Raw genomic sequence first — 24,651 nt, forward strand, 5'->3', positions numbered from 1 at the left:
GACTTCACTGGATATATGTATCCACCTAGGTGAATATCATTTTTTTTTGCTAAATCCCGAACTTCTTTTTTAATGGGCTATTCATTTTTACTTTTATGTTTGACTGAACTTTTGCATTAAATCATCATTGGGAACTTCTGATGTCATTACTACATGGCAAATAAAAACACCTCATTGACATTGACACCTCATTGCTTTCTTCCATGTTAATAAATATTGTTATATAAAACCAATTAACAAAATATTCAAATGTTTGAAATAGTTTTATTAAATATTATACAACTTCATAACATAAATTACCTTTTCTAACACTGACTTCTGGAGATAATACAGACATGATAGCGAGGTGCGTACAGAATAGTTTACTTATGTTCTTGATGTGATTTAGAAGGTGCCAGTGCAGAGACATTTCATTGTAATCTAGAAATAACTTTGCTGGTGGGCAGAGACCATGACAAACCAGAAAAGCAAATTGGGCCTCTCATTAATATAGATGTTGCAAATATCTCCTTTAAAAATTATATATGGAAGGCTTAAGAAGAAATATAGGAGCTGCTTTTGTTGACTCAATTAAAGAGGAAAATTATGAGTTTGTCAACCTGATCCTGTCTTTACAGCTTGGTGAGGATTTGACTTGGAAGACGTAGCTAGCCATGGAAGACTGAAGAATGAACTCACATTCTGCATATCTAAACAAGGTCAGTGTCTCACTTGGGGGTAAAATGAGGATCAGAATACCAGCCCAGGATACTGCAGCATTAAAAGGAGAGTACATTTTAAAACAAGGGTGTACTTACCCTCCCCGCAGCCTTCACTAACCCCCTCCTTTTAAGTCTTTGGTATTGCGATAAAGTCCATTGACATCTATAGGGGTTCTGCTGCACACATTTGCACATCAGGATAAAGATAACTGCAGTGGCCCTTCAATGTAATAACTAGGGGATATGCTAATGTGGGTAGGGGGAGTAAACTTAATTTAAAAGTCTTCTTACCCTTTAAAGGCAAGCTTACAGTGGTATTTCCTAATTTTATATGAATAAAGCCGGCACACGAAAAGTCTTCTTCCAAGTAAAATGCTTTATTCCAACATGGATAGCGGTGACAACATGACAAAATTCTGACGCGTTTCGGCTTTACGCCTTCCTCATGCTATGAGGAAGGCGTAAAGCCGAAACGCGTCAGCATTTGTCATGTTGTCACCGCTATCCATGTTGGAATAAAGCATTTTACTTGGAAGAAGACTTTTCGTGTTCCGGCTTTATTCATATAACATTTGGTTTGGACGTTCAGCCTGAGCACCGACACTTAGCTCTTTATCTTCCCACAGTGCGGTGGAGCTAGCGTGAGTTACTGTTTATGGTATTTCCTAATTATCTCTTTTCATGGGTCTCCTTTAAGCTACCTACATATACGTAGGCTGGTTAGGTTGTTTTAGATCTAATCTACAGATTATTTGGCCATGATGAACCACAGAACCCCTAACACTATCTATTCAGATGAGCAAAAGACTCCACCCTACTTATGTGGTCATCCTGGTCATCAACATCATCCTTTGTTTGTCTCATGATCCAGAGGATGGGTACTGTTCTGAACATCCATATGATAAAGATCTAGCTGAAATATTTTGTACTAATCTTATAGGAAATTTATATTTGGTACTTTTTTGTATGTTTAAATGTTTATGGGAATGTGGTCAGCATGTTGTATATCTTATCAATGTGTGTTAATGTTTTAGAATTTATCTGTATGTATAGTTTGTAATATTACATATGTACATGTGTCCTCCATACAGTATATTATTTTTGTGTCTCCTGCTTAGTGGGGGTAGCACAGGGATTGTGTTTCACTGCTTTCAGTGCAAATCTATCATTATAGTACAATCTTTAGGTGGCTTATCCTGTTACATCAGCAGTTGTTCACGCTGTAGGTGTTAACTGTACTAAGAGTCCATAGTACTACTTACCACTGTCTAATCAGAGAGTCAGCTCAAACTTCCATCTTTATGCCACATGTTGCCATATAGGCAACAGTTGGGGAGGTGAACCCTAAAACCAACAATCATATGACAATTAGGTAGGACTATATACTATGCAAACCCTTTTTGAATGATAAGTTTATTGGATCCCATTAAGGCTCCAGAACATGTACACAGACTCTTTGTCCTTATTGATCAGGACAAATAAGTCTATTATGTTCTTATATAAAGGCGTACATTTATGTTATATATTTTTTGTTTCCCATATTCCCTTAGTCCATTCCAGTGGTGATTTGTGGAATTGACATATCTTTTGCTACAACCGCATACCCTGTCTTTCCTGTGGCCCATTTGAACAAGTTCTCAAGTATAGGTTTTGAAACAATAGGTATGACGCTAACCCCCTTTAGCAATAATATTCTCTTACTATACCACACTGTGGTGTGGGAATTAGGATTACTGTTTTCTTTATATGGTTATAACTTTTTGCACTCTAGAATATGAATTATATCTTATGTGATGTATAACTACATATCAGTACCGACACTCGTCCCCGGGGAGACTTTTCCTTGCATGCCCTCTAGTCTATGTCTGTTCCATCGATTCACTGGAGGTGGGGGTCATTTGGTGAGCATGCACGGCGTGGTGTTGGTGAGTCACTCAGCGGAATGTTGTATTATAAATAGTAGCATTGTGTCTATATTTTAATATAGAATCTTAAAGATCATCCTATTACAGTTACTTGCCCCTGAGGAAGCGACAGCGAAACATGTCTGGCACTATCTGTGGATACTAGCCGTATTGGCTGATCATCTGAGGTTATATTGAGAAACCAATACTGTTTTTATAAGCCTAGCCTTTCAATGTTTGTACATGTCTTTTGCTTTATGTATAACTGTTTGATGTAATAATATGAAATAAAGTTTATACGTAGGTTTTTTTTGGTTTGTGCTCTAAACCTGTTATTGGGTACCATTAAAGTCCCCTTCTCCCTAGCCCTCACACCGCCATTGGTTGGCAAGATTCATCAGTTTTTGATGTTTAATCAATGTAACAGGGATGTAGGTACCAGCTTTTACTTCTGTTTATGTTCTGTTCCACTTTAACAACACAATCCTACTCAAAGGGAGTCCATAGTAGTCACATAGAAGGTCTCACTCAACCACACTTCCCATGATTTTCTCAGGATAAAGATCTAAAATGATAGATTTTAGATCCGTGCATGGCTGTTCACTCAATGTGCAGTTAAATAGTATAGTATAGATGGATGAGCAGTTCTAGATGCAGACAGTTTTTGATTTTCGCAGTTACTTGCCACACCATGGCTCTAATTAGCCATGTGTATGAGGCCTAACAGTATGAAAATTTGAGATACAGTTTTTCAAATACTCCTTATGTGAAGTGCTAAGGCTCAAAGCCTCTTTGAAAGAACTTACCTAAATCTGGCATGCTGAGGAGGAAGAATGGCCACACACATGAACAACGATGCAAATGTGTGCGTATGGTGTGGTGAATGGGGAGTATGATGAGTGTTATTCCTACTAAAAAAGGTTGTAGTTTTTGTTAAGCAATACTCTGGTTATGTTAAATGAAAATTTCAGATACAAACATTGCTTAGCTAAGTTCTTTTAAAAAGGAAACCCATCAGTAAGAACATGTGTTGCCCGCCATAGTTGACTCCCTTCTCAAACAGCTAGTTGCCTGGCTGTAATGCATATCCTCTGACTTCAATAGTTTAAATTACTGGAACATAATCAATACAGGTCAGCAGTTCTGTCCTTATTGGTTGTATACTTGCTTTGAGTCGATGATGCAGAATAACGACAGTGCCAAACAAATGTCCAAGGTAAATAAATGATAAAATTGATTGAAAAATGAAGCCTTTATTTGGCTATGAAACATCTTTATTATAAAACTACCTTGGATATTTGTTTGGCGCTCTCATAGAACGGCTTGTATGTATGTTGATTCTCAACTGTGGGTCCCTTCCCTTTTTGTTGAGGGTGATCCCCTGTCTTTTGGAGTGCTGGCAAACCTTAGAAAATCCAAATCTAGCGCCATGCTTGTTCTTTTTCTTATGTTTACAGAATCATTGGAGTCAAAGAATCATCATAACAACCAGCCAACCACCATTTCAGACGTAGGCCACCAATGGCTACCCAGACGTTTCTTTCAGGACAGGTTTCCTTTAACACAGCAGCATATGTAATGATGGTGTGGAGGCACCAGCTTTTCAGTAATTAATCAACATCATAACTGTATTACATGGAAAGAAGTCATTTATCAAAGTCATTTGGACATTAAGTGTTTCAGTCATCTTCCATTCAAGTGGGTTGGCGTTCTGCCCAGTGCAGTCTACGTTCACCAGAGTGAAGATGGATGAGTCACCGCCTGAACCATTCAGCTTGATTTCTGCATTCACAACAACTTATGTGCTAATGTTTTTATTCAACGCTTAAATGTAAGGGATAGCCTCCAACGTCGCATTGAGACTCCGTCCAATTTTTAATTCGGAAGGCGGATCCATAACCGAGTACTTGATTTTAAATCCCCCTCCGACGATGGAGCTGTCTGTCAAGAATTTTAACGTCATAACATTCCCTGAAACCAAGAAAAACACAGGTTTAGGAGACGTGTGACTAAGAGCTTGTAATATTTTTACAATTCTGTTTGGGTTGAACTCTTTCTAAAATAACAAGTCAAGATGTTATCTCTCATTTTTTCTAGGAATCCGCCACAACTGATGTGAAATTCCAGACTGTGTAAAGGGAAAATTGTTACTTAATGTTAGGAAAAATAAACTGATTATGATTTTTTATTTGGAAAGGAAAAGTCAATTTTTAAAGGTCTTTGTCTTCTTTAACAATGCCAGATCAGCATGACACTGCTCATCTCACAGAATGCTTTTTATGCCGCTGCAATCCATCCCCTCCAACAAAAGGCGGGTGCCTGTAAAATTAGGTGTATGGATCAGAGGTGGATTGGCTTGTGATTGGATAGGATACCTCAAATCTGTATACTTGACATTATAGACACCCTTCCCTTTGCCAGAGCCTATAAAGACTCAGAAGAAGAGAGAATTGCACTGGTGGTTGATAATGTCTAATAACCCATGTACCCAGATGCATTATGGTAACACATGTTCCCACAACAAACTTACCATGGTGCAATACCATTAAACCTGAATGCTACACATTACAATGTTTTAGCAGCAAACATACCCACATGCCATGCTTTCTGGTGCACTGCTTAAAAAAAAGGTCATGTCTTTTTGTGCAATAAGCTGCACTGGACTGATAAGTCAAAATGTGAAATATTTGGCTGTAGCAAGAGGCAGTTTGTTGGTGAAGGGCTGGAGAGCGGTACAATAATGAGTGTCTGCAGGCAACAGTGAAGCATGGTACAGGTTCCTTGCAAGTTTGGGGCTGCACTTCTGCAAATCAAGTTGGAGATTTATTCAGGATCAGTGGTGTCCTCAATGCTGAGAAATACAGGCAGATACTTATCCATCATGCCAATCCATCAGGGAGGCATGTGATTGGCCCAAAATTTACTCTGTAACAGGACAAAGACCCCAAATATACAGCCAATATCATTAGGAATGCCACGTCGTTTAATGGAAATGAAAATGATCAACCCATAAAGGGCTGAATTTAAAGACACCTTGAAAATCAAAGTGATAAAATGAATGATGCAGCAGGCTAGTCCATTTTGCTGAAATTTCATTGCAGCAACTCAAAATGATACTCAGTAGTTTGTATGGCCCCCACTTGCTTCTGTGCATGCCTTACAACATCGGGGAATGCTTCTTTCAAGACAACGGATGGTGTCCTAGGGTATTTGCTCCCAGATCATGAACAGGGCATCACTGAGCTCCTGAACAGACTGAGGTGCAACCTGGTAGCGTCAGATGGACCAAAATAATGTCTCAGAGGTGTTCTATTGGATTTAGGTCAGACGAGCATCGGGGCCATTTAATGGTATCAATTCCTTCATCCTCCAGGAACTGGCTGCAAATTCTCGCCATATGAGGCCAGGCATTGTGTGCAGCAGGAGGAACCCAGGACCAACTGCACCAGCATAGGGTCTGACAATGGTTCCAAGGATTTCATCTCAATACCTAATGGCAGTCAGGGTGCCATTGTCTAGCCTGTAGAGGTCTGTGTGTTCCTCCATGGATTTGCCTCCCCAGACCATTACTTACCCACCACCAAACCGGTCATGCTGAACAATGTTACAGGCAGCATGATGTTCTCCATGGCTTCTTCAGACCCTTTCACGTCTGCCACATGTGCTCAGGATGAACCTGCTCTCATCTATAAAAAGCACAGGGCACCAGTGGGGGACCTGCCTATTCTGGTGTTTAATGGCAAATGCTAATTGAGCTCCACGGTGCCGGTCAGTGGGCACAGGGCTCACTAGAGGACGTTGGGCCCTCAGGCCACCATCATGAATTCTGTTTTTGATTGTTTGGTCACAGACATTCACACCCGTGGCCTGCTGGAGGTCATTTTCTAGGGCTCTGGCAGTGCTCATCCTGCTCCTCCTTGCACAAAGGAGCAGATACTGATCCTGCTGATGAGTTAAGGACTTTCTATTGCCCTGCCAAGCTCTCCTAGAGTAACTGCCTGTCTCCTGGAATCTCCTTCATGCTCTTGAGACTGTGGTGGGAGACATATCAAACCTTTTGGCAATGGCACGTAGTGATGTGCTATCCTGGAGGAGTTGGAATGCCTGTGTAACCTCTATAGGGTCCAGGTATCGCCTCATGCTACCAGTAGTGACACTGACCCTAGCCAAATGCAAAACCAGTGAAAAACATTTGAAAAAGATAAGTAGGGAAAAAAATTTCAGTGGCCTCCACCTGTAAAACAATTCCTGTTTTGGAGGTCATCTCATTGTTGCCCATCTAGTGCCCCTGTTGTTAATTTCATTAACACCAAAGCTGCTGAAACTGATTAACAACCCCCTCCGCTACTTAACTGAGCAGATCAATATCCCAGGAGTTAAATTGACCTGATGCTATACTCAGATTAAAAAGTGTTCCTTTAATTTTTTTGAGCAGTGTGTATTATATATATATATATATATATATATATATATATATATATATATATATATATATATATATATATATATATATGCTCTACCTTATACAGTGGCAGCCAGAAGTAGCGGATAAAATCTCCCTGCTTCCTCCTCACATAGCTGCCATTTTCTTCTAAAGTTTTCAGATCAGATAAAATTTTCCTTCTTTTTAGTATAAACTGAAAATTAGATTTCGGGTACACTACTGTAAAAGGGGTTTTCCACACAGTATGGACTAAATGAAGAATCCAACAAAGAGGTTAGGACTTTGTCAAAACTGCTGCCACATGTAGACCGAGCTGGAAACTCAAGCCCAAAGATTTCAAATCTAGAGTCTCAGAGCTATAAACAACTGTTGGGTGGATTAACGCTCTAGCACAGGGATCTCCAAACTACGGCCCTCCAGCTGTTGCCGAACTACACGTCCCACGAGGCATTGTAAAACTCTAACATTCACAGACATATCTAGACATGATGGGAGTTGTAGTTCCTGAACAACTGGAGGGCTATAGTTTGAAAACCCCTGCTCTAGCACATACTAAAAAAACAATTATTTACATTTTTGGGTGGTCCAAAGCAGAATCTCAGGCATTAATATAAAAAAAAAAAAAACACCATGCTTAAAACTAAAATACCAATTTTGGGAGGTCTGGGCCATTAAAGGGGAACTCCAGGCAGAAAAATAAAACACAGTATATACAGAATTCAGTTAATAAAATAAATGTACTAAATGTAAGTAATGCAAGTACTTGAATTTGTCTTGGTATTAACCTTCAATAATTCCCTACACAGTAGCAATCTGGCTGGAGATGAAGGGGTAACACTATGGGCAAGCCAAACTCTGCTGCATACACATGTGCTGAAGGAGAAGATGCTGACTAAAGGAGAGAGCAGTGTGAGAATAGGGACAACCTTATCAATCTGCTGCTGCTCAATTACTGTCCAATCAGCAGACTGGGATGTGCTTTCACTATGCGGTGCAGCTGCTGCAGTAGAGATGAAGGATCTGGCTGAAAAAAGGATTCAGTGGGCTACACATGAAAGGACATTAGGTTTGAGCAGAGTAAAAAACAAAATCTTAATCTAAAATATGTTACCTAATTACATAAATATTTTTTTGTAATTCAGGGTGGTAAATGTGTCATATATAAACCCTGCAGATTATGTGTTGTATTATGTAGCCCTTACCATTTTTAATAACCAATAAATGTGATATTCCAAATATTCCAATACATACCTGTACTGATGATGTCATCTGGAAGCATGTCACCACAAAACCTGGGAAAACAAGAATGCTTTGCTTTCATATATGAAATTTACAGTTAAATACACAAATGGAAGAAAAAACAAAGCTAGTTCAATATATTTGTAGTCATGATAGTTGTAATATTTTCTACTATTTATGGAATGGAATGTAAAGCATTCCTAAATATCTGACCTAGAGCCAGTCAGAGAAAAGTACAATGAATAAATAAAACTGAACCCACCAAAATTGTAGGCATTGTGAAGCAATTGAAAGTTTTATTTTCCTAACCCAAAGGATAGGTTCACCTTTTGGAGCATGTTCCACGTTATACCCATATTAAGGGTGTAACATGTAACATACTTTCTTTATATTACTATGTAGGGTTGAGCGAACACCTAGATGTCCGTGTTCGACGGGTTCGGCCGAACTTTAAAAAAAAGTCCGGGTCCGTGTCCCGGACTTTTACCGAACTTTTCCCGGACGCCGAACCCCATTGAAGTCAATGGGGACCCGAACTTTAAGGCACTAAAATGGCTCTAAAACACCAAAGGAAAGGGCTAGAGTGCTGCAAATGGCAGCAAAACGTAATTAAGAGCATGGCAAGTGCTCTGCAAACAAATGTGGATAGGGAAATAACTTAAAACAACAAAAAAAAACAGAAAAATAAAACAATGTTCTTCTTCATCTCTGAAGGACGAGGCCCATATGGAGTAGGAGGGAGGTTGAGGTGGTGGTGGATGTGGCGGTGACATAGGCGTGCGCACAGGGTGTGCTGGGTGTGCCTGGGCACACCCTAATCACCTAGGGCACATAGCATTGCCAGTGAGGAGATGGGAAAGATCTCCCTGGGACCTGCTCTGCTCTATTTCTCCTTGCCTACAGGTACATGGCCCCGATACATTACTCTCCCTGCTGGCAAACACATGCATGTGTATTTCAACTTTGGGGTGCACACCTTAATGCAATAGGCTGCGCACACCTATGGGCGGTGTAGGTGGAAGCGGCGGTGGAGGAGGACCAGGGCCGGATTAACAGCATCATGGGCTTGGTGCTGAGGATTTTGAAGGGCCTTAGGGCCGTGCCTTGCCATGCACCCAGAGGAGGAAGGGTGCAGCCATGCATGCCTAATTCAACATGGGATGCTGTCTCTGAAGCCCATAAACACATCCATGCATCGCCAACTGTCCCTCCTTGTCCGGCCTTCACGCTGTGTGGGGAGGTTCTGAGGGTGCTGCCTGGGGAAGCGAGCATAGAAGCCAGACTTCTGTGTTTACAAGTGACAGAAGAGCGGTAACAGTGAATATGGCCAACCCGGGGCCTATATAAAAGGTAGGGGCCTGGAGCTGCAGCTCCAATAGCCCCTACATTAATCTGGCCCTGAGGAGGAGGACGAGGTAGCCAACACTGCTTCTTTTCACAAATTTTAAATGAGGGTACACCCCAAAAGAGTGAGAAAGAGCAAAAATGGAACAATGGGTGGGTAAGGTCGGTATCCATTGCTATTCTGCATAAGGTACGGAAAAGTCCCGTGGGATCCATGCCTGGTTCATTTTAATGAACGTGAGCTTGTCCACATTGTCTCTGGACAGGCGGCTGCGCTTGTCTGTTATAACGCCCCCAGTCGTGCTAAATACCCGTTCAGATAATACACTGGCTGCAGGGCACGCCAGCACCTCCAAGGCGTAAAGGGCAAGCTCAGGCCATGTGCCCAATTTGGAGACCCAGAAGTTGAAGGGGGCAGACCCGTCATTCACTACATGTAGGCGTGTGCACACATACTGCTCCACCATGTTGGTAAAATGCTGCCTCCTGCTAAGACGTTCCATCTGAGCTGCTGGTGCTGCTGTTTGTTGTGGCGTGCTGACAAAGCTTTTCCACATTTCGGCCATGCTAACCCTGCCTTCTGAGGTGCTGGCGGTGCCCTGGTTGCGTTGGCGACCTCCTCCTCCTCCTCCTCTGCCTTGTGCTTCCACTGTGGCCCCGCTGTCAGATGGGAATGCCAGCAGCATGGCGTCTACCAGCGTGCGCTTGTACTCGCGCATCTTGCGATCGCGCTCCAGTGAGTGAATTAAGGACGGTACGTTGTCCTTGTAACGGGGATCCAGCAGCGTGGCCACCCAGTAATCAGCACAAGTTAGAATGTGGGCAACTCGGCGGTCGTTGTGGAGACACTGCAGCATGTAATCGCTCATGTGTGCCAGGCTGCCCAGAGGCAACGAAAGGCTGTCCTCTGTGGGAGGTGTATGGTCCGTGTCCTCTGTATCCCCCCAGCCACGCACCAGTGATGGCCATGAGCTGGCCTGGGTGCCACCCTGCTGTGAACATGGTTCCATCTCCTCCTCCAGCTCCTCCTCCTCCTCATCCTCCTCATCCTCCAGAACTGTGCCCCTGCTGGACAATTGCGTCCCTGGCGTTTGCGTGTGCAGGAACCCACCCTCGGAGCCCCTTGCGAATGACTGCCCTGAAAGCCTTGGAAATGTTACCTCTTCATCCTCCTCCTCCTCCTCATCCTGTGCCACATCCTCTTCCATCATCGCCCGAATTGTTTTTTCAAGGAGGCATAGAAGTGGGATAGTTAAGCTGAGAACGGCGTCATTGCCACTGGCCATGTTGGTGGAGTACTCAAAACAGCGCAACAAGGCACACAGGTCTCGCATGGAGGCCCAGTTATTGGTGGTGAAGTGGTGCTGTTCCGCAGAGCGACTCACGCGTGCGTGCTGCAGCTGAAACTCCACTATGGCCTGCTGCTGCTCGCACAGTCTTTCCAGCATGTGCAAGGTGGAGTTCCACCTTGTGGGCACGTCACATATGAGGCGGTGAGCGGGAAGGCCGAAGTTACGCTGCAGCGCTGCCAGGCGAGCAGCAGCAGGGTGAGAACGCCGAAAGTGCGCACAAACGGCCCGCACTTTCTGCAGCAGCTCTGACATATCGGGGTAGTTTTTAAGGAACCTCTGCACCACCAAATTCAGCACATGCGCCAGGCAAGGGATGTGCGTCAAACCGGCTAGGCCCAGAGCTGCTATGAGATTTCGCCCGTTATCGCACACCACCAGGCCGGGCTTGAGGCTCGCTGGCAGCAACCACTCATTTGTCTGCTGTTCCATGCTCCTCCACAACTCCTGCGCGGTGTGTGGTTTGTCCCCCAAACAGGCAAGTTGTAAAACTGCCTGCTGTCGTTTACCCCTGGCCGTGCTGAAGTTGGTGGTGAAGGTGTTACGCTGTCCGGATGAGGAGGCGGTAGAGGATGAGGAAGCGGAGTAGGAGGAGTTAGGAACAGGAGGCAAACTGAAGCGCCCTGCAATCCTCGGTGGTGGAAGGACATGCGCCAAATTGCTATCCGCCTCAGGCCCATCCGCCACTGCATTTACCCAGTGTGCCGTTAGGGAGATATAACGCCCCTGACCGTGCTTACTGGTCCACGTATCCGTAGTTAGGTGGACCTTGGCACAGATGGCGTTGCGCAGTGCACACCTGATTTTTTCCCCCACTTGGTTGTGCAGGGAAGGGATGGCTTGCCTGGAAAAGTAGTGGCGGCTGGGCACGACGTACTGTGGGACAGCCACCGACATAAGGTTTTTAAAACTGTGCGTCTCCACCAGACGGAATGACAGCATTTCAAAGGCCAATAATTTTGAAATGCTGGCATTCAGGGCCAGGGATCGCGGGTGGGTAGGGGGGTACTTCCTCTTCCTCTCAAGTGTTTGGGAGATGGAAAGCTGAACGCTTCCACGGGACATTGTGGAGATGGTTGTTGGTGACCCAGGTGGTGGTGTTGCTGACAGATCGTCTGTTTGCGGGGTGGCAGGTGCCGGTATCACTACAGATGTGGCTGGAGCGGCCGAGACTGCAGCAGAAGAGGAAGCAGGATGAGCCAGAGACGTTTCTTGGTTTTGAAGGTGTGTACTCCACTGCAGCTCGTGCTTTGCACTTAGATGCCTGATCATGCAGGTTGTGCTCAGGTTGAGAAGGTTCATGCCTCGCTTCAAGCTCTGATTGCACAGGGTGCAAACCACTCGTGTCCTGTCATCAGCACATTTTCTAAAGAACTTCCACGCTAGAGAACTCCTTTGAGCTGACTTTGGTGCGCTCGTTCCCTTGCTGCGTTGGGCAGTAGCGGGCGTAGTGTCTAGGGCACGGCCGCTCCGCTTCTGCACCCTGCTCCCTCTTCTGCTGTGCTGGTGGCTCTGTGCGACCACCGCCTCTTCCTCCAAACTACTCAGTTCACCTGCATGACGTTCATTCCATGTGGGGTCGAGGACCTCATCGTCCTCCACATCATCTTCCACCCAGTCTTCACCCCTGCCCTCCTTGTCGGTCTCCACAATGCTGAACGCCGCAGCAGTTGGCACCTGCGTTTCGTCATCATCGGAGACGTGCTGCGATGATCCTTGCATGTACTCATCTTGAGAAATAAGTGGTTGGGCATCGCTGCACTCAATCTCTTCCACTTCTGGGGCAGGGCTAGGTGGATGGCCCTGGGAAACCCTGCTGACAGAGTCCTCAAAAAGAATAAGAGACTGCTGTATGGCTTGGGGCTCAGACTGCTGGCCTGATTTGCAAGGGGGTGAGGTGAAAGACGGTTGGACATTGGCTGCAGGTGCCAACTCTGACCTTTCTGCAGTAGACTGGGTGGGAGACAATGTGAAGGAACTGGAGGCACTGTCAGCAGCAAACCAATCTACTATCGCCTCAACTTGTTCTGGCCTCATCACTTCTAGGGGCGTTTGATGCCCTACCAAATACTGATGCAGGTTCTGTCGCCTACTCACACTTGAGGAAGGTGTTTCACTTGTGCGTGTAGCTGGCACAGATCGACCATGTCCTCTCCTTGCAACAGGAGCTCTACCAGCAGCACCACGACCCAGGCCACGGCCCTTATTTGACGGTCTCCTCATATTTCTGTAATTTAAGATCTTGCCCTAGAAAGGTTTTTATTGAATAGCGGAATAGAAAATATGATCCAAAAAAAGTGTATGTATATCACACGTACACAACCACACTAGGCCCCAATTACTATTGTTTGTACCCCTAAAAGGCTAGATGAGGAGTAGGGGGAGTATGGAACAGGCAGCACCCTCAAACCTTCAGAAGTATGAGATGAACCCCAACAACTTGGAAAGGTGGATCTCTCTCACACGTACCGACACAGACTATCCCGCAATTCAATTGATCCTCAAAGGTTTTTATTGAATAGCGGAATAGGAAATATGATCAAAAAAAGTGTATGTATCTCGCACGTACACAACCACACTAGGCCCCAATTACTATTGTTTGTACCCCTAAAAGGCTAGATGAGGAGTAGGGGGGGTATGGAACAGGCAGCACCCTCAAACCTTCAGAAGTATGAGATGAACCCCAACAACTTGGAAAGGTGGATCTCTCTCACACGTACCGACACAGACTATCCCGCAATTCAATTGATCCTCAAAGGTTTTTATTGAATAGCGGAATAGGAAATATGATCAAAAAAAGTGTATGTATCTCGCACGTACACAACCACACTAGGCCCCAATTACTATTGTTTGTACCCCTAAAAGGCTAGATGAGGAGTAGGGGGGGTATGGAACAGGCAGCACCCTCAAACCTTCAGAAGTATGAGATGAACCCCAACAACTTGGAAAGGTGGATCTCTCTCACACGTACCGACACAGACTATCCCGCAATTCAATTGATCCTCAAAGGTTTTTATTGAATAGCGGAATAGGAAATATGATCAAAAAAAGTGTATGTATCTCGCACGTACACAACCACACTAGGCCCCAATTACTATTGTTTGTACCCCTAAAAGGCTAGATGAGGAGTAGGGGGGGTATGGAACAGGCAGCACCCTCAAACCTTCAGAAGTATGAGATGAACCCCAACAACTTGGAAAGGTGGATCTCTCTCACACGTACCGACACAGACTATCCCGCAATTCAATTGATCCTCAAAGGTTTTTATTGAATAGCGGAATAGGAAATATGATAAAAAAAAGTGTATGTATCTCGCACGTACACAACCACACTAGGCCCCAATTACTATTGTTTGTACCCCTAAAAGGCTAGATGAGGAGTAGGGGGGGTATGGAACAGGCAGCACCCTCAAACCTTCAGAAGTATGAGATGAACCCCAACAACTTGGAAAGGTGGATCTCTCTCACACGTACCGACACAGACTATCCCGCAATTCAATTGATCCTCAAAGGTTTTTATTGAATAGCGGAATAGGAAATATGATCAAAAAAAGTGTATGTATCTCGCACGTACACAACCACACTAGGCCCCAATTACTATTGTTTGTACCCCTAAAAGGCTAGATGAGGAGTAGGGGGGGTATGGAACAGGCAGCACCCTCAAACCTTCAGAAGTATGAGATGAACCCCAACAACTTGGAAAGGTGGATCTCTCTCACACGTACCAACACAGACTATCCCCCAATTTAACTGATCCCCAAAGGTTTTTGATTAAATAGCGGAATAGAAAATATGATCCCAAAAAAGTGTATGTATATCACACGTACACAACCACACTAGGCCCCAATTACTATTGTTTGTACCCCTAAAAGGCTAGGAGTAGGGGGAGTATGGAACAGGCAGCACCCTCAAACCTTCAGAAGTATGAGATGAACCCCAACAACTTGGAAAGGTGGATCTCTCTCACACGTACCAACACAGACTATCCCCCAATTTAACTGATCCCCAAAGGTTTTTGATTAAATAGCGGAATAGAAAATATGATCCCAAAAAAGTGTATGTATATCACACGTACACAACCACACTAGGCCCCAATTACTATTGTTTGTACCCCTAAAAGGCTAGGAGTAGGGGGAGTATGGAACAGGCAGCACCCTCAAACCTTCAGAAGTATGAGATGAACCTCAACAACTTGGAAAGGTGGATCTCTCTCACACGTACCAACACAGACTATCCCCCAATTTAACTGATCCCCAAAGGTTTTTGATTAAATAGCGGAATAGAAAATATGATCCCAAAAAAGTGTATGTATATCACACGTACACAACCACACTAGGCCCCAATTACTATTGTTTGTACCCCTAAAAGGCTAGGAGTAGGGGGAGTATGGAACAGGCAGCACCCTCAAACCTTCAGAAGTATGAGATGAACCCCAACAACTTGGAAAGGTGGATCTCTCTCACACGTACCAACACAGACTATCCCCCAATTTAACTGATCCCCAAAGGTTTTTGATTAAATAGCGGAATAGAAAATATGATCCAAAAAAAGTGTATGTATATCACACGTACACAACCACACTAGGCCCCAATTACTATTGTTTGTACCCCTAAAAGGCTAGGAGTAGGGGGAGTATGGAACAGGCAGCACCCTCAAACCTTCAGAAGTATGAGATGAACCCCAACAACTTGGAAAGGTGGATCTCTCTCACACGTACCAACACAGACTATCCCCCAATGTAACTGATCCCCAAAGGTTTTTGATTAAATAGCGGAATAGAAAATATGATCCCAAAAAAGTGTATGTATATCACACGTACACAACCACACTAGGCCCCAATTACTATTGTTTGTACCCCTAAAAGGCTAGATGAGGAGTAGGGGGGGTATGGAACAGGCAGCACCCTCAAACCTTCAGAAGTATGAGATGAACCCCAACAACTTGGAAAGGTGGATCTCTCTCACACGTACCGACACAGACTATCCCGCAATTCAATTGATCCTCAAAGGTTTTTATTGAATAGCGGAATAGGAAATATGATCAAAAAAAGTGTATGTATCTCGCACGTACACAACCACACTAGGCCCCAATTACTATTGTTTGTACCCCTAAAAGGCTAGATGAGGAGTAGGGGGGGTATGGAACAGGCAGCACCCTCAAACCTTCAGAAGTATGAGATGAACCCCAACAACTTGGAAAGGTGGATCTCTCTCACACGTACCAACACAGACTATCCCCCAATTTAACTGATCCCCAAAGGTTTTTGATTAAATAGCGGAATAGAAAATATGATCCCAAAAAAGTGTATGTATATCACACGTACACAACCACACTAGGCCCCAATTACTATTGTTTGTACCCCTAAAAGGCTAGGAGTAGGGGGAGTATGGAACAGGCAGCACCCTCAAACCTTCAGAAGTATGAGATGAACCCCAACAACTTGGAAAGGTGGATCTCTCTCACACGTACCAACACAGACTATCCCCCAATTTAACTGATCCCCAAAGGTTTTTGATTAAATAGCGGAATAGAAAATATGATCCCAAAAAAGTGTATGTATATCACACGTACACAACCACACTAGGCCCCAATTACTATTGTTTGTACCCCTAAAAGGCTAGGAGTAGGGGGAGTATGGAACAGGCAGCACCCTCAAACCTTCAGAAGTATGAGATGAACCCCAACAACTTGGAAAGGTGGATCTCTCTCACACGTACCAACACAGACTATCCCCCAATTTAACTGATCCCCAAAGGTTTTTGATTAAATAGCGGAATAGAAAATATGATCCCAAAAAAGTGTATGTATATCACACGTACACAACCACACTAGGCCCCAATTACTATTGTTTGTACCCCTAAAAGGCTAGGAGTAGGGGGAGTATGGAACAGGCAGCACCCTCAAACCTTCAGAAGTATGAGATGAACCTCAACAACTTGGAAAGGTGGATCTCTCTCACACGTACCAACACAGACTATCCCCCAATTTAACTGATCCCCAAAGGTTTTTGATTAAATAGCGGAATAGAAAATATGATCCCAAAAAAGTGTATGTATATCACACGTACACAACCACACTAGGCCCCAATTACTATTGTTTGTACCCCTAAAAGGCTAGGAGTAGGGGGAGTATGGAACAGGCAGCACCCTCAAACCTTCAGAAGTATGAGATGAACCCCAACAACTTGGAAAGGTGGATCTCTCTCACACGTACCAACACAGACTATCCCCCAATGTAACTGATCCCCAAAGGTTTTTGATTAAATAGCGGAATAGAAAATATGATCCCAAAAAAGTGTATGTATATCACACGTACACAACCACACTAGGCCCCAATTACTATTGTTTGTACCCCTAAAAGGCTAGATGAGGAGTAGGGGGGGTATGGAACAGGCAGCACCCTCAAACCTTCAGAAGTATGAGATGAACCCCAACAACTTGGAAAGGTGGATCTCTCTCACACGTACCGACACAGACTATCCCGCAATTCAATTGATCCTCAAAGGTTTTTATTGAATAGCGGAATAGGAAATATGATCAAAAAAAGTGTATGTATCTCGCACGTACACAACCACACTAGGCCCCAATTACTATTGTTTGTACCCCTAAAAGGCTAGATGAGGAGTAGGGGGGGTATGGAACAGGCAGCACCCTCAAACCTTCAGAAGTATGAGATGAACCCCAACAACTTGGAAAGGTGGATCTCTCTCACACGTACCAACACAGACTATCCCCCAATTTAACTGATCCCCAAAGGTTTTTGATTAAATAGCGGAATAGAAAATATGATCCCAAAAAAGTGTATGTATATCACACGTACACAACCACACTAGGCCCCAATTACTATTGTTTGTACCCCTAAAAGGCTAGGAGTAGGGGGAGTATGGAACAGGCAGCACCCTCAAACCTTCAGAAGTATGAGATGAACCCCAACAACTTGGAAAGGTGGATCTCTCTCACACGTACCAACACAGACTATCCCCCAATTTAACTGATCCCCAAAGGTTTTTGATTAAATAGCGGAATAGAAAATATGATCCCAAAAAAGTGTATGTATATCACACGTACACAACCACACTAGGCCCCAATTACTATTGTTTGTACCCCTAAAAGGCTAGGAGTAGGGGGAGTATGGAACAGGCAGCACCCTCAAACCTTCAGAAGTATGAGATGAACCCCAACAACTTGGAAAGGTGGATCTCTCTCACACGTACCAACACAGACTATCCCCCAATTTAACTGATCCCCAAAGGTTTTTGATTAAATAGCGGAATAGAAAATATGATCCCAAAAAAGTGTATGTATATCACACGTACACAACCACACTAGGCCCCAATTACTATTGTTTGTACCCCTAAAAGGCTAGGAGTAGGGGGAGTATGGAACAGGCAGCACCCTCAAACCTTCAGAAGTATGAGATGAACCCCAACAACTTGGAAAGGTGGATCTCTCTCACACGTACCAACACAGACTATCCCCCAATTTAACTGATCCCCAAAGGTTTTTGATTAAATAGCGGAATAGAAAATATGATCCCAAAAAAGTGTATGTATATCACACGTACACAACCACACTAGGCCCCAATTACTATTGTTTGTACCCCTAAAAGGCTAGATGAGGAGTAGGGGGAGTATGGAACAGGCAGCACCCTCAAACCTTCAGTATGAGATTGTGTTCACTGTACCCCACAAAGATTGAGTTCACTGCACCCCACAATGATTGTGTTCACTGCACCCCACAAAGATTGTGTTCACTGCACCTCACAAAGATTGTGTTCACTGTACCCCCCAAAGATTGTGTTCACTGCACCCCACAAAGATTCTGTTCACTGTACCCCACAAAGATTGTGTTCACTGCACCCCAAAAAGATTGTGTTCACTGCACCCCAAAAAGGATGTTGTTCACTGCACCCCAAAAAGGATGTTGTTCACTCCACCCCAAAAAGATTGTGTTCACTGCACCCCACAAAGATTGTGTTCACTGCACCCCAAAAAGATTGTGTTCACTGCACCCCAAAAATGATTTTGTTCACTGCACCCCAAAAAGGATTTTGTTCACTGCACCCCAAAAAGGATGTTGTTCACTCCACCCCAAAAAGATTGTGTTCACTGCACCCCAAAAAGATTGTGTTCACTGCACCCCACAAAGGATTTTGTTCACTGCACCCCAAAAAGATTGTGTTCACTGCACCCCAAAAAGGATGTTGTTCACTGCACCCCAAAAAGGATTTTGTTCACTGCACCCCAAAAAGATTGTGTTCACTGCACCCCACAAAGGATTTTGTTCACTGCACCCCACAAAGATTGTGTTCACTGCACACCAAAAAGGATTGTGTTCACTGCACCCCAAAAAGATTTTGTTCACTGCACCCCAAAAAGATTGTGTTCACTGCAGCCCAAAAAGATTGTGTTCACTGCAGCCCAAAAAGATTGTGTTCACTGCAGCCCAAAAAGATTGTGTTCACTGCAGCCCAAAAAGATTGTGTTCACTGCAGCTCACACACAGAAAAATGGATGTGGATCACTGACACCTGCCTATCTCCAATCCCACACCACACAGCAATATCGATTGTAGTTTGTAGAACACAGTTTCCCTAAAATTCAGCAGACTCTGTCCCTAACAGGATTGAGAAGAGATCGTAGATCAGGATTGAGTGCAGACCCCACCCCCCACACAGCAATATCGATTGTAGTTTGTAGAAGACACTGACCCTATATAATTCAGCAGACTCTATCCCTAAAATGCCTACAACTCGCCCTGCCTAAACACTCCGACCTGTCCCTCAATTCTATCCGGACACAAATGGTTTTTTCCTGCCTATCTTTCCCTAATCAGCAGCCAGCACGTTGATGTGTGCTCTGTCCCTGAATCTAAGCAGCATAATGACGCCGCTGCGGCTGCCTCGAACTTATAAAGACTTGGTCACATGCTTCAGACGGCCAATCACAGCTACTGAGACATTTGCAGGCATGGCTGGGATGGCTTAAGGCACACCAGTTAAACGATTGTTGATTGGCTGTTGAAAGCCCGCCATGAAAAGAGCGCCAAAGCATGCAAAACCCGGAAATAAAACGACCGAACACGGATTTTTACCCGAACATACAGTAAAGTGTCCGTGTCCGTGTTCGGGTACAAAAAATCCAATTATTCGGTACGAACACGAATAATACAGTCCGTGTTCGCTCAACACTATTACTATGTGGACATTGCACACTGCAGTTCCCAAAATGACCTGACTAATGTGCATAATTATAGAACAGATTTGACCCGATCACTGAACTTGATCATAATACAATTCTGCTACATTCAACATACTCATAATAATGATGCCCAGACTGCTGGCCATAAACATTATATAATTCAATTATTTTAGAAAAAAAACATTAAACATTTATTTTACCATGACCTGACCGCTTATATTACAGTTTAAGTACACTCTGTACAAATGTGGCACAATGTATCCCATAGTACGACTTGTTCATAAACAAAGTCCTGTCACTGATTGATAACACTATATTTTATTTCTAGGTGTAGAAAGGGTTTGTTTTCTCTAACAGACAGCAATCCATAAAAATAAGAATTTAAATGAATATATATTTTTTACATTTTTTCTATTTGTATGAAAGGTTGGGGTTTCCCTGCTTCTCAATATCTGACATCATGTTCCTAACTAAAGAGGGGCATAGGGGCATAAAACTGATTGAGGGTAGTTGGATCTTCCCCAACCCTCAGGAGCCATTTAAAAACCACTGCATTCATTCCTTTGCAAAGTTAACCACTTTAAGACCGGAAGGATTTGCCCCTTTCCTGACCCGGCCCTATTTTGCGATTTGGCACTGCGTTACTTTAACGGACAATTGCACGGTCGTGCGACTCTGTACCCACACAAATAGGGCTTTCTTTTGGTAGTATTTGATCACCTGTGCGATTTTTATTTTTTGCGCTATAAACAAAAAAAGAGTGACAATTTTGAAAAAAAAAAAAAAGCATATTTTTCACATTCTGCTATATGACATTCTCCAAAAAAAAAATGAAAATCAAAATGTAACATTTTAGGCCAATTTGTTTTCTGCTACATATTTTTGGTAAACAAAAATCGCAATAAGCGTATTTTGATTGGTTTGCGCAAAAGTTATCGCGTCTACTAACTATGGGAAAGATTTGTCATTTTTATTGTTTTTTTTTTTTTTTACTAGTAATGGGGGCAATCTGCGATTTTTTTGCGGGACTGCGACATTGCGGCAGACAGTTCGGACCCCTGACTGACATTTTTGACACTTTTGGGGGGAGCAGTGACATTACTACAGTAATCAATGCTAAATATATGCACTGTTACTGTAATAATGACACTGGCAGGGAAGGGGTTACAAATTATGGGTGATCAAGGGGTTAAATGTGAGCCTAGGGGAGTGATTCTAACTGTGGAGGCGGGGGGGGGGGTTTCTTCTGAAATGACCATAGAGACATGTGATCCTATATAGAAGGATCACATGGGCTCTATGATCATTGCAGGGAGAAGAACGGTCAGCTGACCGACCTTCTCTCTCAGCGGGGAACGATCGCGGGTGTCTGGCGGCAATCGGAGCCACCTGACCTGTGCATCGGCTTCCCCTCTGACGAGCTATATACACGCTATATACAGTAGATATAGAACATAACATTATCAACATGGTCTGACCACTGAGCATGTCCTAGGAAATGCTGGCCATACACAATTTTAATTTTGTTAGAATGTTAGTATGGAAATTCTTAAAAATTCTTCTTCAGAACATTATTTTTTTGCCATCGAGTCAACTAATTTTATATGAAATGTTCCAGACTAGGGTTGCCATCTCATCCCTTTAAACCAGGACATATATTAATTACACAGGTTCTAAGGCTAATACACCGTATATACTCGAGTATAAGCCGAGTTTTTCAGCACATTTTTTTGTGCTGAAAACGTCCCCCTCGGCTTATACTCGAGTCAAGGAAAAAAAAAAAAAATTTCTGTCCGCTCCGACGGGTTTAAGGTTTAAAAATGGCGCCGCCCGTTGCATACATGTCACCGCGCACGCGCCGCCGCCGCTCGTGTAATTTCGGCTATTCCCGGCGCCGCTCAGGAGAGGCCGGGAATAGCCGAAAGTATACGAGCGGCGGCGCGTGCACAATGACGCTTCGGCGCCGGGCGGCGCCATTTTTAAAATGAAGGCGCCTCTGGAACAGGTAAGTGAAACAGCTTCACTACCTGCCATGGGCTGCGGGCACACTACGAGGGATGCAGTGCTGCGGGCATGGTCCACATGTACCATGCCCACAGCACTGCATCTCCTGTAGTATGCCCACAACCCCGGATCCTCTTGTACCATGCCAGTACCCTGCAATCTCCTGTACCATGCCAGTCACCCTGCATTCTCCTGTACCATACCAGTCACCCTGCATTCTCCTGTACCATGCCAGTACCCTGCAATCTCCTGCACCATGCCAGTACCCTGCATTCTCCTGCACCATGCCAGTACCCTGCATTCTCCTGCACCATGCCAGTACCCTGCAATCTCCTGCACCATGCCAGTACCCTGCATTCTCCTGCACCATGCCAGTACCCTGCATTCTCCTGCACCATGCCAGTACCCTGCATTCTCCTGTACCATGCCAGTACCCTGCATTCTCCTGTACCATGCCAGTACCCTGCATTCTCCTGCACCATGCCAGTACCCTGCATTCTCCTGTACCATGCCAGTACCCTGCATTCTCCTGTACCATGCCAGTCACCCTGCATTCTCCTGCACCATGCCAGTCACCCTGCATTCTCCTGTACCATGCCAGTACCCTGCATTCTCCTGCACCATGCCAGTACCCTGCATTCTCCTGTACCATGCCAGTCACCCTGCATTCTCCTGTACCATGCCCGCCGCCCTGCATTCTCCTGCACCATGCCAGTACCCTGCATTCTCCTGTACCATGCCCGCCGCCCTGAATTCTCACCCTAGGCTTATACTCGAGTCAATGATTTTTCCCATCTTTTTGTGGTAAAAGTAGGGGTCTCGGCTTATACTCGGGTCGGCTTATACTCGAGTATATACGGTAATGCACATAAGGCACCAAGTGAGTTTAATTACCACCTTAATCAGCCACAGAACCTGTGTAATTATTGTGTGTCCTGGTTTAAAGGGATGAGGTGGCAACCCTATTCCAGATCTTCTACCGGCTACTTAGAATAAAATTGTGGATGTTTTTCTTGAGCAAAAAACACATTCCCAGATAGAGTTTTATTTTGATTTGACCGGACTAACCCTTAGAAACTCCAACAAACTCTCCGAAAATGAAAGCTTTCTAATGGTATTCTACTAGTGTATGGTTGTCTTAAGTATCTGTTATATTTAAAACTGACATGGAACCAAACTGACCCAACATAGATTAGTTGTAACTCACCGTCCCGCTAAACCGTGAACATCGTCATAGCTGTCGTAGACCTCTAAGTAGTCAGACACGCAGTCCATGTCCTCCTCAATGTCCATTTCTAAAAACTGTAGATAAATCCGCTGACCAACCTGAAGACGGATATGCCAGTAGCAGATTTGTTCATTCTCATAATTATTCGGATATCCTGGAGACTTAAATATCCTCTCTGGCTCAGTAAATATTCCTCCACACTCCTTTGCTGAAATGTAGGAAAACCATTATAGCAGAAGGAACCGGTCTTCACAAGAAACCTGTACTACTATTTCCAATCTGATTCTTAAAGTGATTGTAAAGTCTCATTTTTCTTTTCTAAATAACAAACATGTTATACTTCCCTCCTCTATGCAGTTGGTTTTGCACAGAGCAGCCCAGATCCTCCTCTTCATGGGTCCCTCGTTGCTGCTCCTGGCCCCTCCCTCCTGTCGAGTGCCCCCACAACAAGCAGCTTGCTATGGGGGTACCCGAGCTGAACTGCATCTCCGTGTGTCCATTCAGAAACAGAGCTGCCATTCGGTCCTGCCCCTTCTCTCTCCTGATTGGCTGACTAACTTTGGTTGACAGCTGCGGGAGCCAATGGTACCACAGGTATGTCTCAGCCAATCAAGAGGGAGAGTCCCGGATGGCCGAGCGACTTGTGGACATCGCTGGATAGAGAGGGGGCTCAGGTAAGTATTAGGGGTGCTGGGGAGGCTGCTACACACAGAAGACTTTTGATCTTAATGCATAGCATGTTTCAGGTCCATGAGTAAAACTGGTGTCAAGAAAGCAGGATGACAGCCAGTGATTTCAGAATAAAGATGGGAACAGAAGCACAGGTATGCCCCTCAAGAAAGATTCCATTCAAAATACACTGCTCAAAAAAATGAAAGGAACACTTTCTAATCAGAGTATAGCATCAAGTCATTTAAACTCCTGGGATATTGATCTGGTCAGTTAAATAGCAGAGGGGGTTGTTAATCAGTTTCAGCTGCTTTGGTGTTAATTAAATTAACAACAGGTGCACTAGATGGGAAGCAATGAGACAACCTCAAAAACAGGAATTGTTTTACAGGTGGAGGCCACTGACATTTTTTCTCTACCCATCTTTTCTGACTGTTTTTCACTAGTTTTGCATTTGGCTAGGGTTAGTGTCACTACTGGTAGCATAAGGCAATACCTGGACCCTATAGAGGGTGCACAGGCAGTCCACCCCCTCCAAAATGGCACATCAATACGTGCCATTACCGGAAGG

The 24,651-nt window shown here is 44.2% G+C and overlaps 1 protein-coding gene across 1 annotated transcript in view; it reads right to left on the minus strand.

Moving 5' to 3' along the window:
• Positions 1 to 3,931: 3,931 nt before the first annotated feature.
• Positions 3,932 to 24,651, minus strand: part of TNFAIP6 (TNF alpha induced protein 6) — a 66,480-nt gene continuing 45,760 nt past the window's right edge. The window contains exons 4-6 of the mRNA XM_082262237.1: positions 23,391 to 23,619; positions 8,301 to 8,341; positions 3,932 to 4,576 (exon numbers count right to left, since the gene is read on the minus strand). Coding sequence (XP_082118363.1) covers positions 4,431 to 4,576; positions 8,301 to 8,341; positions 23,391 to 23,619 — 416 coding nt within the window. The 3' untranslated portion in view covers positions 3,932 to 4,430. The remainder of the gene's footprint in view (positions 4,577 to 8,300; positions 8,342 to 23,390; positions 23,620 to 24,651) is intronic.

The sequence above is a fragment of the Pelophylax lessonae genome, assembly GCF_965119305.1.
Source record: "Pelophylax lessonae genome assembly, chromosome: 6".
NCBI lineage: Eukaryota > Metazoa > Chordata > Amphibia > Anura > Ranidae > Pelophylax > Pelophylax lessonae.